We start from the raw sequence: 14,713 nt of genomic DNA, 5'->3' as shown, positions 1-14,713 counted from the left end.
TGTGTGTGTTACCTTGAGGCGAAGCAGCATCTCCGTTCTGTTTGGGGCTGAAGGGGGAGGGCGGTTCGGCTCCAGTCAGAGGGCTGTTCTCATTGGTCAGCTCCACACCGCTGTCGTTCTCTGATAGGCCTTCAGCTGGAGGCGTGTCTCCGTTCACCGCCGCCTGAGGACGGAGGGAGAACAACGTCAGGAACGGTGATTCATGAACTTAAGTCAGGCCTGACCAGGTGAGGCAACAACTTCAGAAAAAACTAGCAAAGAGAAAATTCAGACCCGATTTAGAGACAGGAAGTGTTGTCATCGACAACAAACCACCTGAGCACAGCCTTCATCTGCCTGCCCGCCCAGAGCTGAGGCTGCTGACGCTGTGTTTGATGACAGTGTGTTGAGTGCTGGCTGGTACAGACCTCACATCAACACTCAACATTCCCAAAGCCTCAGAGAAAGAGACCGTCTGTCTGTCTGTCTGTCCTTCCACATTATTCCTGAGTTTCTGGCTGACGCCTGCTATTAAACTGTCACATGATATTCCTCTAAGTCTATCGTCACAAACTCTTAGCAACACGTGTAACGCTGAATGTGAAGCCAACATGGTGCAGTCAGGACCTGTTGAATCACCGCTCAGAGTGCCGAACATCTTGAGTCTTCAAATCCCTAAAGTGCAATGGATGATCGCTCTGCCAGAAACTTCTGGCACGTCTCCAACTGGGTCACTGTTTCCAAAAACCTCTGGCTGGCATGCATATACTGTATACTATTTATGAAAATGTGGTTTTAGATATCAGCAATACTCAACACTGCATCACTAATATTTCAAGTATTTTGCTCAAGCTCCATCTTGCAGCAGGTCTCTACTGGAAAACAAAGGGAAGTTTGACGTCAAGTCAAGTTTTTGTGTCAACCACACCAAAGGGATCAAAACAAAGCCTTTGCTTATAAGACAAATTACCTCAAACCTTAAGCTCCAGGGCATCGATATGTTTTGCAACACGGAGCCAAGCCCTCCCCTCAGGTCAACGTCACAGAGAAGGTGCAGCGGTTACAAAATCAAACCCTGCAGTCGAGCCAGCGTATTTAGACAAATTTCAGGCACGCCCGCATGTCCAACAGCACCTGAAGTAAACCATGTGACTCAGTGCTATAGAAAACACACAAGAACAACACACAGCAGGTGATGGATCTGCGCGGCATTAGCTACCTGTGACAGTGAGTCATTTGTTTCGAATGGGCCTCCTGTTTGCCAGAGGAGATCAGCTCGGGGCCAGAAAGCAGGCAGGAAACCTTCTATTACTGTTTCTCTCTGCATCACTTCATCTCTCACCTCATCAGAGGAGAAGGAGAGCCTCCACATGAGCCTCAACTCAACTCAACTCAACTCAACTCAACTCAACTCAACTCGGCTCTGTTTGGACATGAACTTCCAACATCCCTGATTCCTCTGCCCGCTCAGATTAGACGACGACTGAATACAAAAGATGGACAGATACAAATGTATGTAGATAACACCTGGAGAGATTTTGATGAGTGTGTGTAAATACATGTCTGCGTGGGTGTGTGCTTGTGATGTATGAGTGCTTCTTATTACAGGATGTATGTGAGTGCAACACGGAGAAAAAACAGTCACAGCAACAGAACACAAACTATTAGGAGTCACAACAATGGAGTCACACTAGTTCATGATCAACAGGTGGAGGAAGGAGAAAACTGCTGGTGAGAGAACATGGATATAAACACTGATCGTGTCTTTTGTTTGCTCATAAGAAAACTCTGCAGTGCATCTTTAAGGCTTACAGATTAAAACTATGGTCGTTTTATTGTGGTCCACCGGGAAAAAAGAGATGGTTTGTGGCTGTGGCCATTTTGTATGCTACAAATAAAAATTCATGTCAAACAGTTCCAAAAAATAAAGCAGGATTTTAGAGTCACACATGACGAGGCTACAAATAATATTTAATTGCAAACTTTTGCTGTTTACAGCTCACACTCTCTGGCATTCAGTGTGTCACATGGAACAATTTGGCATTTGTGTTCTCATTATCAAACAGAGAAAGCCACTGGTATGTGTCCAATCTCCCCAAACCCTCACTCTAATCTTTTGATTAAAATATAGGGATGTCAGACAAGTGAGAAAAGATGCAACAAAGAGGAGTAGAGAGGGAGAGAGAGGGAGAGAGAGGGAGGGCAGCAGCTGTGAAACAGATGGAAAATGAGAAAGTGAAATTGTGCTGACTTTTTTAACACAAATCACAGCTACGGGTATCTGAGGCTGTTTGTGATTGTTCAGCGTCGTAAAACAGGGAATGCATGTGGTGTGTGTGAGTGTCTGCAATGCCAAATTTCCCCTATAATAAATGAACTCAGTGATCTTGTGCGTAAAGTACAGTATGTGCTCAAGATGGTTGAGAGTCAGAGCTGCTGCTGTTAGGGATGAAGAGAGGGAAAGAGAGACAGAGGAGAGGAGAGGGTCAACGGGGTCATTGAACTGTAGACATTTCTCTTCAGGACCAAGAACTTGTGCAGAAAATAAAGTGAAAATTGTTCTTCTCAGTGTCTGACAACAACATGGAGACAGAGCTTTTTATTAAAGAGGAAGATCCTTTTAGTACAAACTGACTAACCAACAGGCACAACGGTGTTCCAGCAGCTCCTGTGTTTTGCAAAGTAAAATGACTGTTTTTGTCAATGGAGTCTGGTAGAGCAAACAAACAAAAAGGATCCAGGATGCACCAGGAATCAGACCAACAACCTCTCGACTCTGTGACTTCACCCACATGTATGAAACCTGAATGCTGAGTAAGAGTGTGTGTCCTTGTCAGACAGACGGCAGAAGAGGGCGGAGAGATATTTAGTGTTTTAAGTGTCTTGAGTGAAGGACTTGTGGAGGTGAACAGAGGTGAGGAGTGACTGCAGAGAGTTTGGTTAACGAGAGGAACGAGTGATGAAAGAGACGGAGAGGTCGCTCTGGTTGAGGAGGGATCTGACAGGAACAGCTGTTGTAAGAGCCAGAACATGTGTTTATACTGCAATTGTCTGTCCATCTGTCCAGACAGATAGACAGACCAGAGCTCTGCCGTGTTAAAAAGTGTGAAATCAAAAGCAGGACTTAGAAACACAAAGATCAACAGCAGAAGGATGAGATGGGAGATCTCAGACTGGATTCAGCACAAGAATCTTTGTGTGATCATCACTTTTGTCAAATTATTTTCATGGCAAATGTTTGTATTTGTTGAATAATCATTCAAAAATATTCAATTTACTATAATATGGCACCAACAAAAGAAGCACCTCCTCTTGTTTGAGAGGCTGAAATCTATTTAAATCTTTAACTTGCTTTAATCGAGGATGATTTTCAGTCTGTAAACGCAGCACATCTGCCTCAGGATAAACCTTAAATTTAAAAGAAGACGACTGATTCTGCTTTAGAATGAAAGAGGGAAAAATGAAAGAGGACACAACCCCCACGTCCTCTCTGATAGTCAGCTCTGGATGAAGCCTCACAGCTGCGAGAAATCCACTGCACACACTCCTCCGTCACTAACCAACACATAATAACATTAAAATATGACATCAGGAGAGACTGACTGACCCTCAGGCTCATTTAGCTTCCTGCTTCACATTCATATATTCACACCTGGCAGCTGCCCAATAAAACCACAGGGTTTAGATACTGACTCTGCTGAGGGTTTGTCTGCGTTACAGTAACCACATGCTAACAGGCTGCTTCTGTAGGGAAACCAGGAACAGATAATGTCCTGTAGAAAACTGATTTTATGTTTGTCTACTTCAGCAACTCCTCCCTGCACAAACACATTCTCTGCCAAGTCAACAAGACATACATAAAAATGATAATAATGTCTTAAATAATTGCTTGAATAACGACTAATCTCGAGTTGTATTTCTAGAAATTCAGCATTTCCTTTTGAGGGACATTTGATTTGGATTTTGTCAGTGACTTTCCAGCCTCCAGTACTTTTTGAATTAAAGGATTTGAACTTGAGACCACATTTTTGCGTGTAAATGATGATGATGCAAAGTATCTGATTACTTCTTCCACTCCTTAAAGTCACACAGTAACACAAACAAACTAACAGACAGAGGCCTGTGTGTTCCAGCAGCTCCTGTGCTCTGCTCAGTAAAATGACGTGAACAGAAAGGATCTTACTCTTTAATAAAAAGCTCTGTCTCTGTAGGTTTGACAGCTAAACCAGTGAACTACACAGCTACTGAAAGAAAGACACTAAGATCAGTGAACCATTAAAAAAAGACTTTTAATCTCTGATCTTTGCTTCAAGCAGAGTTTTGGCTCAAGACTCCAGAGTTAAATAATAATCAGATACACCAATAAACATGTGGGACACTGGGTCAGCGAGCAGCTTCTTCTCTAAACAAACTCACTGTTAGTTTGTTTCTCAGAGGAAGTCATTACCTGCCACTGATTCTAGCTCAGTAACAAAAACAACCTGATCAAACTTAACCGGAGCAGCACTTAAAAACAGTCCAACTACATATGGCCTGTCTTTAGAAATGATCAGGAGAAATGCAGAAGCAAACGTAAATGATTCACGACTTTAAAATGACACCGTGTTCCCCTTTATGTTCCTGCCTCAGGGACACAAATCATAATTTGTGGAACCAGTTGGAACCAGTTCTGAAATATCCGGCTGACAAACTGACAACACGAAGAACATGTTGATCACAAACATGATCTGCAGTATTAGCTGTGGTTAAGATTAGGCAAAGTGCAATCACACATTTGCCTGGTTGTTGTCTTCACAAGTTTCTGCTTCTTCTTTCTTCATTTGACTTTTAATAAAACCTTTAAATATTCAAATTCTAAATCTGTTTCATTCATGAATCTAAAACTAAACTTCTGCAGCTTGAGATACTCGTTCACACGACGCCTGGATCTTCTCTGTCTGGAGCTGGAAGCCAGAGCTGAATTTCTCTGCCGGTGTTAAACCACATGCAGCGTGTTCACACCATGAAAACTGTCGCTGCAGATTCCTCCTGTTTTTTATCATTAACAAACCAGACAGGAAACATTTTGATATTTGCAGCAGCAGCAGCAGCAGCATGTGGGGGGTGGTGACAGACGAGGGAGGTGATACACACTCACACCTGGGAGCTGATCATTACTACAGCTGTCTGTCTGTGTGTGTGTGTGTAAAAGATATAAACAACTGCTGAATGGCTCCGTTCACTGACTTTCTGGCCAGGTTTACTCCACCCATAACTCATCCTCCTCTGAGCCGCCAAAACAGACAAGACAAACACACACACACACACACACACCTCAGGGCATTTCCATCTGTCTCCACTTCCAGTAATCTCCCTCTGCTTCTAAGGAATCTCACCTCATCCTCCTCCTTTCAGAATCCTGTAAATTTATACCTCTGTTTTTACCTAAACTGGAAATCCAGTTATCATTTATCATCATTTACTGTGTCAGATTTTCATATCAACTCTCTGCTAACTGACTAATCAGCTGTTTGTGTCCTGTCATCAACAGATGATGTGTTTTATCAGGAAGATGAAGTTGCTAAACTTATTTTATTTGCCCTGTTTCATCTGATGCAAACATTTCACTTTCTTTACAGCAGTAGGAAACGGACTTAAAATTCCTTTTGCACTGTTGAACAGAAGCAAAACCTCACTGCCCTCTTTCACCTCATCCTCATTCCTCTGTTATTTTCTCTTTTCAGCTCATTTAGTTTAAATCTTTACTGCTCTCTCTCTCTCTCTCTCTCTCTGTCCGGACAAAACCAGACCAGGTCTGCTTTTGTAAAAGATGAGGGGAAGAAGAAGAAAAAAAAACCTCCTGCGAGTGCACAGAGAAAAGAGGCAGAAGCAAATTCTTGGGGAGTAAAATGCTGAAAACACAACCGGACCCTTTTGAAACGAGGGGACAAATTATGAACACACACAGTCCGCTGCCTCTCCAGGAAGAAGAATGAAATGAAGCACTAAGAAGATTTTGGTCACCCCTCCCCCTCCTCCTCCTCCTCCACCTCCACCTCCTCCTCCTCCTCCTCCTCCTCCTCCTCCACCTCCACCTCCTCCTCCTCCTCCACTCTGGACGTGAGTGTCAGGTAAAAGTGTTGTGTGTGAAATGTTTAATTGCTCCTCCAGTTTCAGACGTAGATGGAAAATGGGATGTGGTGTCAGCCAGGTTGACTATTATTATCACCAATATTCTCCATTAATGTGCCTCCCTCCATCACTCCTCCTCCCCCTCCTCCTCCTCCTCCTCCTCTTTGTGGCAGACATGAACATACCCAATGAAGCGTTAAAGTAGCACAAATGATCCCTTTCTCCTCCTCTGCCTCTCTTTTCTCTCTTCTATAGCACAAATACTACAACTACTGCCACAACCGCTGTTTCTTCCAGCTCTACCTCTGTGGTTACTGCTGCTGTGATCATGACTGCTACTGCTTCACAAGATTAAACAATGAAAATGTGACAAGTGTGTGGAGTGTGTGTTTATCCAGCTCATGCATCCTGCACTCAATATAACTGTGTGTGTGTGTGTGTGGCACAGCAGCATGTGAAGCCTTACGCCGTGCAGATTTACGTCACACACACATTCCACAGTGAGCAACAGTCTGCCCCGAGGCGCTCTGACTGCGCTGTCAAAACACCTTAGCGAGGCCTAAATGATTAGAAACCAGGTCTGTTGTGCGTGCAGTAAGTCGTCACCTGAGCGGAGCTTCAAGTCTTTTATTCATAAAGAAGCGTGCAACAAAAGCTCAGGTGATTTGTTTCTCGACAAGATAACGTTGTACATAAAGATGCTTTCATTAAGATCATTTCAAGCTGTGGCACTGATCTACAGGTGGTGATAAAGCAGAGATTTGCAACACAAACAAAAACAGAGGACTGCAAGTCAGTAAACACAGACGTCAACAGTGGAGAAAACCTGATTTTGCAAATGTTTCAGGAGGAAAGAAATACATTCATCACTTTGTTAGACCTCACACACAATGACCTTTGACCTAAACCCCTCCATTAATCTGTGCTGCACCTAATCATGACCTCATAACCCCGACCGCAGACGAGCTGGGAACAGACTCAAGACAGAACTGCAACTGGACGCTCATCATGGAAAATGTAGTTTTAGACGTCTGAGGTATCCTGACGACCTCGAACCACCGTTATTCAACAATTTAATCTAATTTTAAAAAAGAGTATTTCTCCAACAAAGTGTCTTTGAGGAAGACAGTTGGTTTGTGATGTTCGTGTTAACCCGCAGCTGAGTCATCATGTTTCATTCTCCTCCAAACCAAAGTTTTATTTAACTTATTTACCCGCAGACAGTCCGCTGACACCAGCTTTCACATCCAGGCTGTGTTTTCTCTTTCTGCCCTCAGGCCACTGCTGCTGCTGCTTACACTGTGACTCACATGTTCATCCTGCAAACTCAAACCTAAATTTATGTCTGACACACAAACACCTTTCCAGGGATCCAAACTTCAGAGAACGTTCTCATTTTTCTGCTTATGTCGATTCTGTCTGCTGTATTTTCTGAGTGAATGTCAGGCCACTCTTCTGAGTCATCATGGAGTCATCTTATTACATAAGATTAAAGCTATTGTGTATCACAGTGGAAAAACATGCTGTGTAATTAACTGTACGATTGGTGGAGATGTGGAAGAGGCACTACCAGTTTTTCTACCTAGAACGAGACAGTTGATGTAATCATGTTGTGCTAAGACGGTAAAATGTGATGATTATTGGAGGGAGAGGTGGAACAAAATCCCTTCCATCCACCCGACACAATCTTCTACAATTTCTTTTTAGCAGCTGTTCTGGAGATTTGAACTATATCACATGATCTAAGTCAGTTAGAGGGAGATCGTACCTGAAGAACCACAGTTACACAGACACACCAGGTGTTCAGAGGCTCCAGTCTCCCTGCTACACTGAACCATCACAGTGACTCTGAAGCTGAGGCTTTAAGGTTAAAATGTGACATAATGTCGCTTTAAATAACCATGTGGTGAGTTTGTTTTCTCAACTGTGGTTTCCAAGGCCAAGAATGAACTCTGAACCAGGTTTTCTGTGGTAATCCACCTAAATCCTCCACCTTTTCCTGTGCGTGGCAGCTCCACTGCCAGCTGCCACCACTCAGCTCAGTTCAAACTAGCATGAGGTCAAATTTAGAGAAGAGGACGGCGAATTTGGCTGAAAACACAGCAAACGTGACGGCAAAACAAACAGTCCATTAAGCCTCTTTCTGTGACACTGCTTATGAAAACTACATGCACTCCCGACACAGGAAATGTTCCGGATAAAATCACCCACCGTATCATGTCACTTTAAGTGCAAACTTCAGTGCACGATCTGAAACATGATAAGCGAATCATCCGCCTGCCGTCAAGCTGTCTAAACCTGAAGTGAATACCTCCAGACACCGGTCGTCGTACCGCAGGTGAAGAGACGGCAGCTAAGCCGGTTAACATGGAGACAAGCAAACAATAAACAGAAAAGAGGGATTAAAGTCGTGATGGTGAAAAGAAAAATGAAGAGAAATGGGGAGAAGGATAAGGAAAGAGGAGATGGTGAGAGCAATAGAAGCAGATGGTGGAGGGAAGGAAGTGTCCCTCTCAGACAGGGTGATATATGAGACTGAAAAAGAGGAAGAAGTGGTAACGGACGACAAGAGCCCCATTAAAAGTGTGTGTGCGTGTGAGTCTGTGTACATACGCCTGTTATGAAAGAGTGGAAGTGTGTGTGTGGGTACATGTGAAACCAAAGTGCATGGATTAGAAAGTGTGTGTGTGTGTGTGTGTGTGTGTGTGTGTGTCTCCCTCCAAATACTTGAAGTGAATCCATTTTCAGAGCGTATAAAGACGCCACTGTGCTGCGCTGATGTCCCCCATCCCTCCATGAATCCTCTTTCTTGTCTCCTTTCTTTGCCCCCTTTGCTCCCTCTACACATCCTTGCTTCCTCTCCTTCCTCCCTCTTTCCTTTGCCACCTCCATCCTTCCATCTACCCCCTATTTCCTCTTTGTGTAGATGCAGCTGTGGTGTGTGTGTGTGTGTGTGTGTGTGTGTGTGCCAGTGCATTCTCAATTAGACTCATATAACATGCTGGCACTCTTGTCCGGGCATCTGCCTTGGCATTGATACACACACTCTTTTAAACCACAGCTGGCTCAGAGAGGGAGTTCGTGGGTGTGGCATGTGTGTGTGCATGTGTGTGTGTGTGTGTTTGACTCACAGTTGCTGTCATGTTGTTGCTCTCCTCCATGATAGCAGCAGAGTACTTGTTGGAAGGCATCGCTGTTGCAGTCGACTGGTCCAGTGGCTGTCCTGACTCCTTTTCAAACCTGGACGAGACACAAACCAGGAAACGGTCAGAGGATAAGCATGAAAAGAACCCTGCTGCTGTACATCCAGCACAAGATATGGAATAAAGATGACCACAAACTAATCCAGGAGAAGAACAGCAAACATCAACACTGGACAAAATGTTTTAACTTTCACTTTCACATCAGGCCCAGCGCGCCCACTCAACATCTCACAACAAAAAGCCTGAACGTGAACAACGAACAATCGGAGCGTAAATCATGAGGCGGAGAAACGTCCGACGTGAACATAATTCCTGGGCAGACTGAGAACAGAGTCTGTAAAGCTATTTCAACAAGAACTTTCCTGTGAAAACTCAGTGGATAATTTGATGTGATGCTGTTCATAAAGTCTCCACAATCACAACAGAAAATAAAGAAACAAACACAGGCAGCAGTGACGAGTACCTACCTACCTATGAACACCTGTGTCTCTGTAACTGTGGTTGTTCAGGTTGGATCTCCCTCTAACTGAGTGAGAGTCAGCAGCTTAAACTGCTGGAATCAGACCAGAGAGTTCAGAGTGAAGCTGAACTGGAGATCAGTTAAAAAGACTGAGGTGTCATGGCTGCAGGGGGCGCTGCTGCTCAGCAAAGTTACACCGTGTTGCTTTAACAGACTTCTAATCTTCTGACGGAAATAATCCTCATTTGTGCAGAAATTATGAATTAAATTAAATTAAAAGACAGAACGAGAGGAGAATAAAGAAGCCGTGGGAGGAAAATAGTGAGAGAAAAAGAAAGACGTGGACTGGAGATTAGAAGTCTGGCTTCTCCAGTTCCTCCATGAGCGGGCGCAGACCTGACATGCCCATACACACCTGAGGTAAACAGATACACAGGCCTGTCAGTGTGTGTGTGTGTGTGACAGAGAGTGAACAAAATGAGTGAATGTGTGTGTAGTTGCACATGAAACTAAGTATGCTGTATTTCTGCATTCTTTTTTTGCACTGACTGACTCGTCTGTGCCTCCATGGTGGTGCACATTAATGCCTTTCTTTCACTGTAGATATGTGTGTGTGTATGTGTGTGAATGTGTGTATGTGTGTGTGTGAATGTGTGCATGTTTAGATTTAAACTTCAGGGAAGTGACAGGTCAACTGCATTGTCAAACAAGCCTGTACAGAGAGACCTGCAGACCTGAGGTAACAGTCAGTCACAGTTTCACTCACATTAATCTGCCTGGATATGAACAGAAACTAAACACAACAACACAGAAAAACACAACTGTGAAGCAACATGAGGGAGAAAAAGAAAGTGACTGCAGGGGAAAATAAACGGAGCGGCTCAAACAACACAACCTGAGTGTTAATCCAACAGCACATTCATCATTTCAGTCATTTATCAAGTGGACAATGTCGATTTGCTGCTTTTCTCTGTTGGACAAAACAAGGCTTTGAAGACTCAAAATGTTAGATAAATAATCATTATTCCAGCTTAAAATGAACACTGCCTTCAGCATTACATCTTCACTAGGAGGCTCAAACTGATGTTTCCTGTCAAAGCGGCTGCCAGAGCAGATAAATTCAGCAGACGCATTAACTGATTAAATAAATTCTGCTTGAAAATGAAAAATAAACTTTTGATTTCATGATAAGGTGGAAGTTTGTATCTGCTCTGTTTACTATTAAATGAGTGGTGGAGACACGTTTACGAGTTTAAGATATTTTTAGTGCTTCAAAGCATCTAAACTCCGCCAGGCAACTTCTACATCAGTCTTTGAAACAGTCACGCGTCTGAATAACTTCCAAATTTGGGGAGATGATGCTAAAAAAGTGGAGTGGCAGATCTGAAACTGACAAATCACCTGAAAACTGTAACAGCTGATTGTGGTCCCTGTCTCTCTCACACCCTCTCTGAAGGTTCAAAGACCCTAAAAATAGTGACTGACGACACACAGCAGACACATGTACATCATAACTGTGTATTCATGTACATATGGAGGCCTGCACCCACAGGCTTTCACCACTCGTGGACCATACACAAAAGAACCACATAAATGAGACCACCAGATGCATCCTGCACACAGAGGACACACACACACACTCGCACGTGTTTCCATTACTCATGAGGACATTTCAGTGACTCAACCTTTACCAAAACCACCAACTGCCCAACCCCAGTCTTTCCCTGGTCTTCCCTCAGCACATGTTTGATGTGAGTGTTGTTACTTGTTGTTTTCATCGAACCTTCCATAGATCCACTTGTGCTGTAAGAAATGTCCTCATTCTGTGCAAAAATCAATTCAGCTGCTCGAGCCACAAATTATTCACATCACAAAAACCGAATGGTTCAACTGCATATTATCCACAGAGTATTTTTAACGTGTAAAGTTCTCTGTGAGTGTTTCCCAGGGGCAGAGTTTCCTTATCAGCTCATGGTGAGGACAGGACACATCCTGCCAGTTGCACTGCAAAAACAAAAACACAATCAGACGACGCACAACAACCAAGATGAAGATACTGACTCCATTTCTGTTTCTCAGACTGCTGAAGCAAGGTGAATCACCACAACGTGCCTGCGAAAATCTGTCCCAGCAACGTGAGTAATACACATTTACCTACACACTCAGACACACACCTCAGTGGCTGGTTGGAGGTCGGCACTGTGTTGCTCTGCGTGAGTCAAGGAGTGCAGAGGCTGGTGCCCTCTGACTGATACAAACCGTCTCTGACATCAATACATAGTAATCAGTGAAGGGACTGTCCCTCCGCGGAGAGGTGAGGGAGTTCATCGCTCAGACAGGATGTACACGCCCCCTTCTGCTCCCCATGCCTTTGACCTTTCACCTACAGGCGACAATCAGACCAAACAGGTACCTGCCCACTGTCTATGTCTGCTACAGAGCTTCACGTCAGTCCACATTCAGGTCTGGATTACTTTCTCTTGGCGACGTGTGCGATTGAGCGTTCAGGGGCTTCACTTATCAGACCGAACGCCTCTTAAAGATGGAGTGTATTGTTGTCAGTTACACAGTCATGTGATCACACTTTGGAACAACCACAAAGTTCTTCGCTTACATAAAAGTTATTCGGCGGGCCGACACTCACAGGTTTTATTGTTCTATTTGACTTTTATTAAATCATTAGAGTTCTGGCCTTTGCCCCCTGCAGCATGTGTGTGCAGAGGCAGAAACATCTGTGTGTTTAGTTGGAGTTTCACTTTAATTTAATGCAACAGAAAAGCACTTCTAGGAGTTTTTTCCTACTTATCAGAGCCTAAACCCAGCGTCTGGACATATATGTATACATGCATCTGACAGTTTGTAATGATACTGAGCTGCAGGATGAGGAGAGATTAAGGTTAAGATGCAGTCCATGCATCCAGTTCAAATCCTGCACGAGCCCAGCATCTTTCCTGTCTGTTCACTGTATTGGATCAAATAAAGGTTTATGGCCCCGAAAAACAATCTGATCAGTATTATGCAGCAGCCAACCTGCATGTCAACAGACACTGTGATGATATAGGAACGTTTCTATGATAACTGCAGCATGATGTACGTTTATGTGTCAGGTATTTAGTTCATGATAAAGTCAAAAACAGACTGCATCTTGCTTATTTATTTATATACTGGGGTATAAAATTATAAATATTGGATTTTACACCCGCAGGTTTGAGGTCGTTAAATGTCACATTAGTCCATACTACACAGCTGCCCCCATGAAAAGAAATAGAAATATAATATGGAAGAATATGAAGGCTCATGCCATCACAACATCATCTGTGTTGTGAATGTACATGTGGTTGTTTGTGTTTCTTCTTCTTTGACCAACAAACCTTCTGCCTGAAATGTACAATAATTCTGTGGGCGTCCATCTTGGCTCTGCACAGAAACAGAAACAGGTCTCAGCCCTCAGAAACAGAGAGAGAGAGAGAGAGAGGGGGAAGCAAGAATGAACTGGAGGAACTGAGGAAGGATGGAGGGCCGAGACTGAGGGGCCCACAAAAAGGGGATGCAGAGGACCGGGAGAGTGTGTGTGTGTGTGTGTGTGTGTGTGTGTGTGTGTGTGTGTGTGTGTTCGGGGGGGGCTTCACATCAAAGTTGTGTCTGGTGGCAAGAGATTAGGGAGCGCATTGCAAGAGGGGATTGTTCACTCCCCAAAGGTGTGTGTGTGTGTGTGTGTGTGGGTATGAGTGTGTGTGTGTTAAAGGGGGGGGGGTCAGCTCCTTGGAGTCTCTCGCTGGGGGCTGCATTCCTTGTCTGTCATGTACTTTATGGCCCCTTCCAGCTCAGATCCAGCCCTACAGTTTATACATTGTCTACTTTGTGGCCTATTGTATAGAGTGAACTCTGGAGGAACGCAGGCTCCTATAAATCATCCATTCAGCAGCACCAACACTTCTCCACACAGCTGTCATACACATGGTTTAAATTACAACATAAATATAACTGGATTATAGGTTATATGTTAGAAAACGAGCAACAGAATATTGTGTTTGCAGTTTGTTACTCGGCTGTGGATGTTCACATTAACAGAGCTGACTAAAGACGACGTTAACAGCAGAAAACATCATCCTCTTCTACAACACTGTCAGAGATAATGACGACCATGTGACCTGATATATCCAAAGCAACTTTACAAAGAGCTTCGCTCTCAAGTCGTATGAACTGTAGCATCAGTGAGGCAAGAAGAGACGAATGATTCACAGAGTACGACAGAGACAGACACGGTCAGAAGTGTGCATCGATCAGTATCAGTGCTGGTGCCGACCCATGGCGTGACTGATCCACATCAGTTTTTCACCTCACACACAAATGACTCCACCTGGGTGGATCAATACAGGTGAGCTTTCAGAGGAGCTTTCAGGAGAGTCAATCAGACAGTGAAGAATTTTCCAATTACCCGAAACAGAAATACTACAAAGGTTTTTCACCACAAAGGTTTTTCACTTCAAACTTTCTGCATAAATACTCACAGAGTTGAACTGCATGTGCTCTGTTTAACTCATCTGTCCCATAAATTCAACCATGAAGGTAAAACCACAGCAGATACTGGGCCTACACCAGCAAGATACGTTAAAGGATGGATTCACATTTAAGACACACAAGTCATCTTAAAACAAGACTGAGATGTCAGCGATGAGGAACAATCGATTACAGTTCTGTCAGCAGCACGTCATCACGCCTCTGTTTATACTACTGGTTAGCTTATTCTTCCTCTGTACAAGGCTGCAGAGCTGACTGAACTTTCTCCTGATGCTCGACAATAAAACTCTGGATGCTTTGTGAAAAGTGAAAACGTGTGCAGACAGCAGGCGGCTCAACAACAGTCAAAAATCTCAAGTTCTTGAAAACTTCCCAAAATGATCATGACAATGAGTAATTAGAAGATTACAGTGTGAATTAAGTCCAGCTATAAATGCGT

General features: G+C 43.7%; 1 protein-coding gene across 5 annotated transcripts in view; it reads right to left on the bottom strand.

The window, feature by feature from the left end:
• dnmt3bb.1 (DNA (cytosine-5-)-methyltransferase 3 beta, duplicate b.1) overlaps positions 1–14,713 on the bottom strand; it is a 39,912-nt gene that overhangs the window by 14,052 nt on the left and 11,147 nt on the right. For all 5 annotated transcript variants that reach the window (XM_051071466.1, XM_051071467.1, XM_018661481.2 and 2 more), the window contains exons 2-3: positions 9,222–9,330; positions 13–163 (exon numbers count right to left, since the gene is read on the bottom strand). In XM_051071466.1, the coding sequence (XP_050927423.1) occupies positions 13–163; positions 9,222–9,330 (260 nt within the window). The remainder of the gene's footprint in view (positions 1–12; positions 164–9,221; positions 9,331–14,713) is intronic.

Source organism: Lates calcarifer, linkage group LG6 (assembly GCF_001640805.2).
Source record: "Lates calcarifer isolate ASB-BC8 linkage group LG6, TLL_Latcal_v3, whole genome shotgun sequence".
In the NCBI taxonomy this organism is placed as follows: Eukaryota; Metazoa; Chordata; class Actinopteri; family Centropomidae; genus Lates; species Lates calcarifer.
The sequence above is the reverse complement of the archived record's forward strand: the minus strand, read 5'-3'. Positions and strand labels throughout refer to the sequence as shown.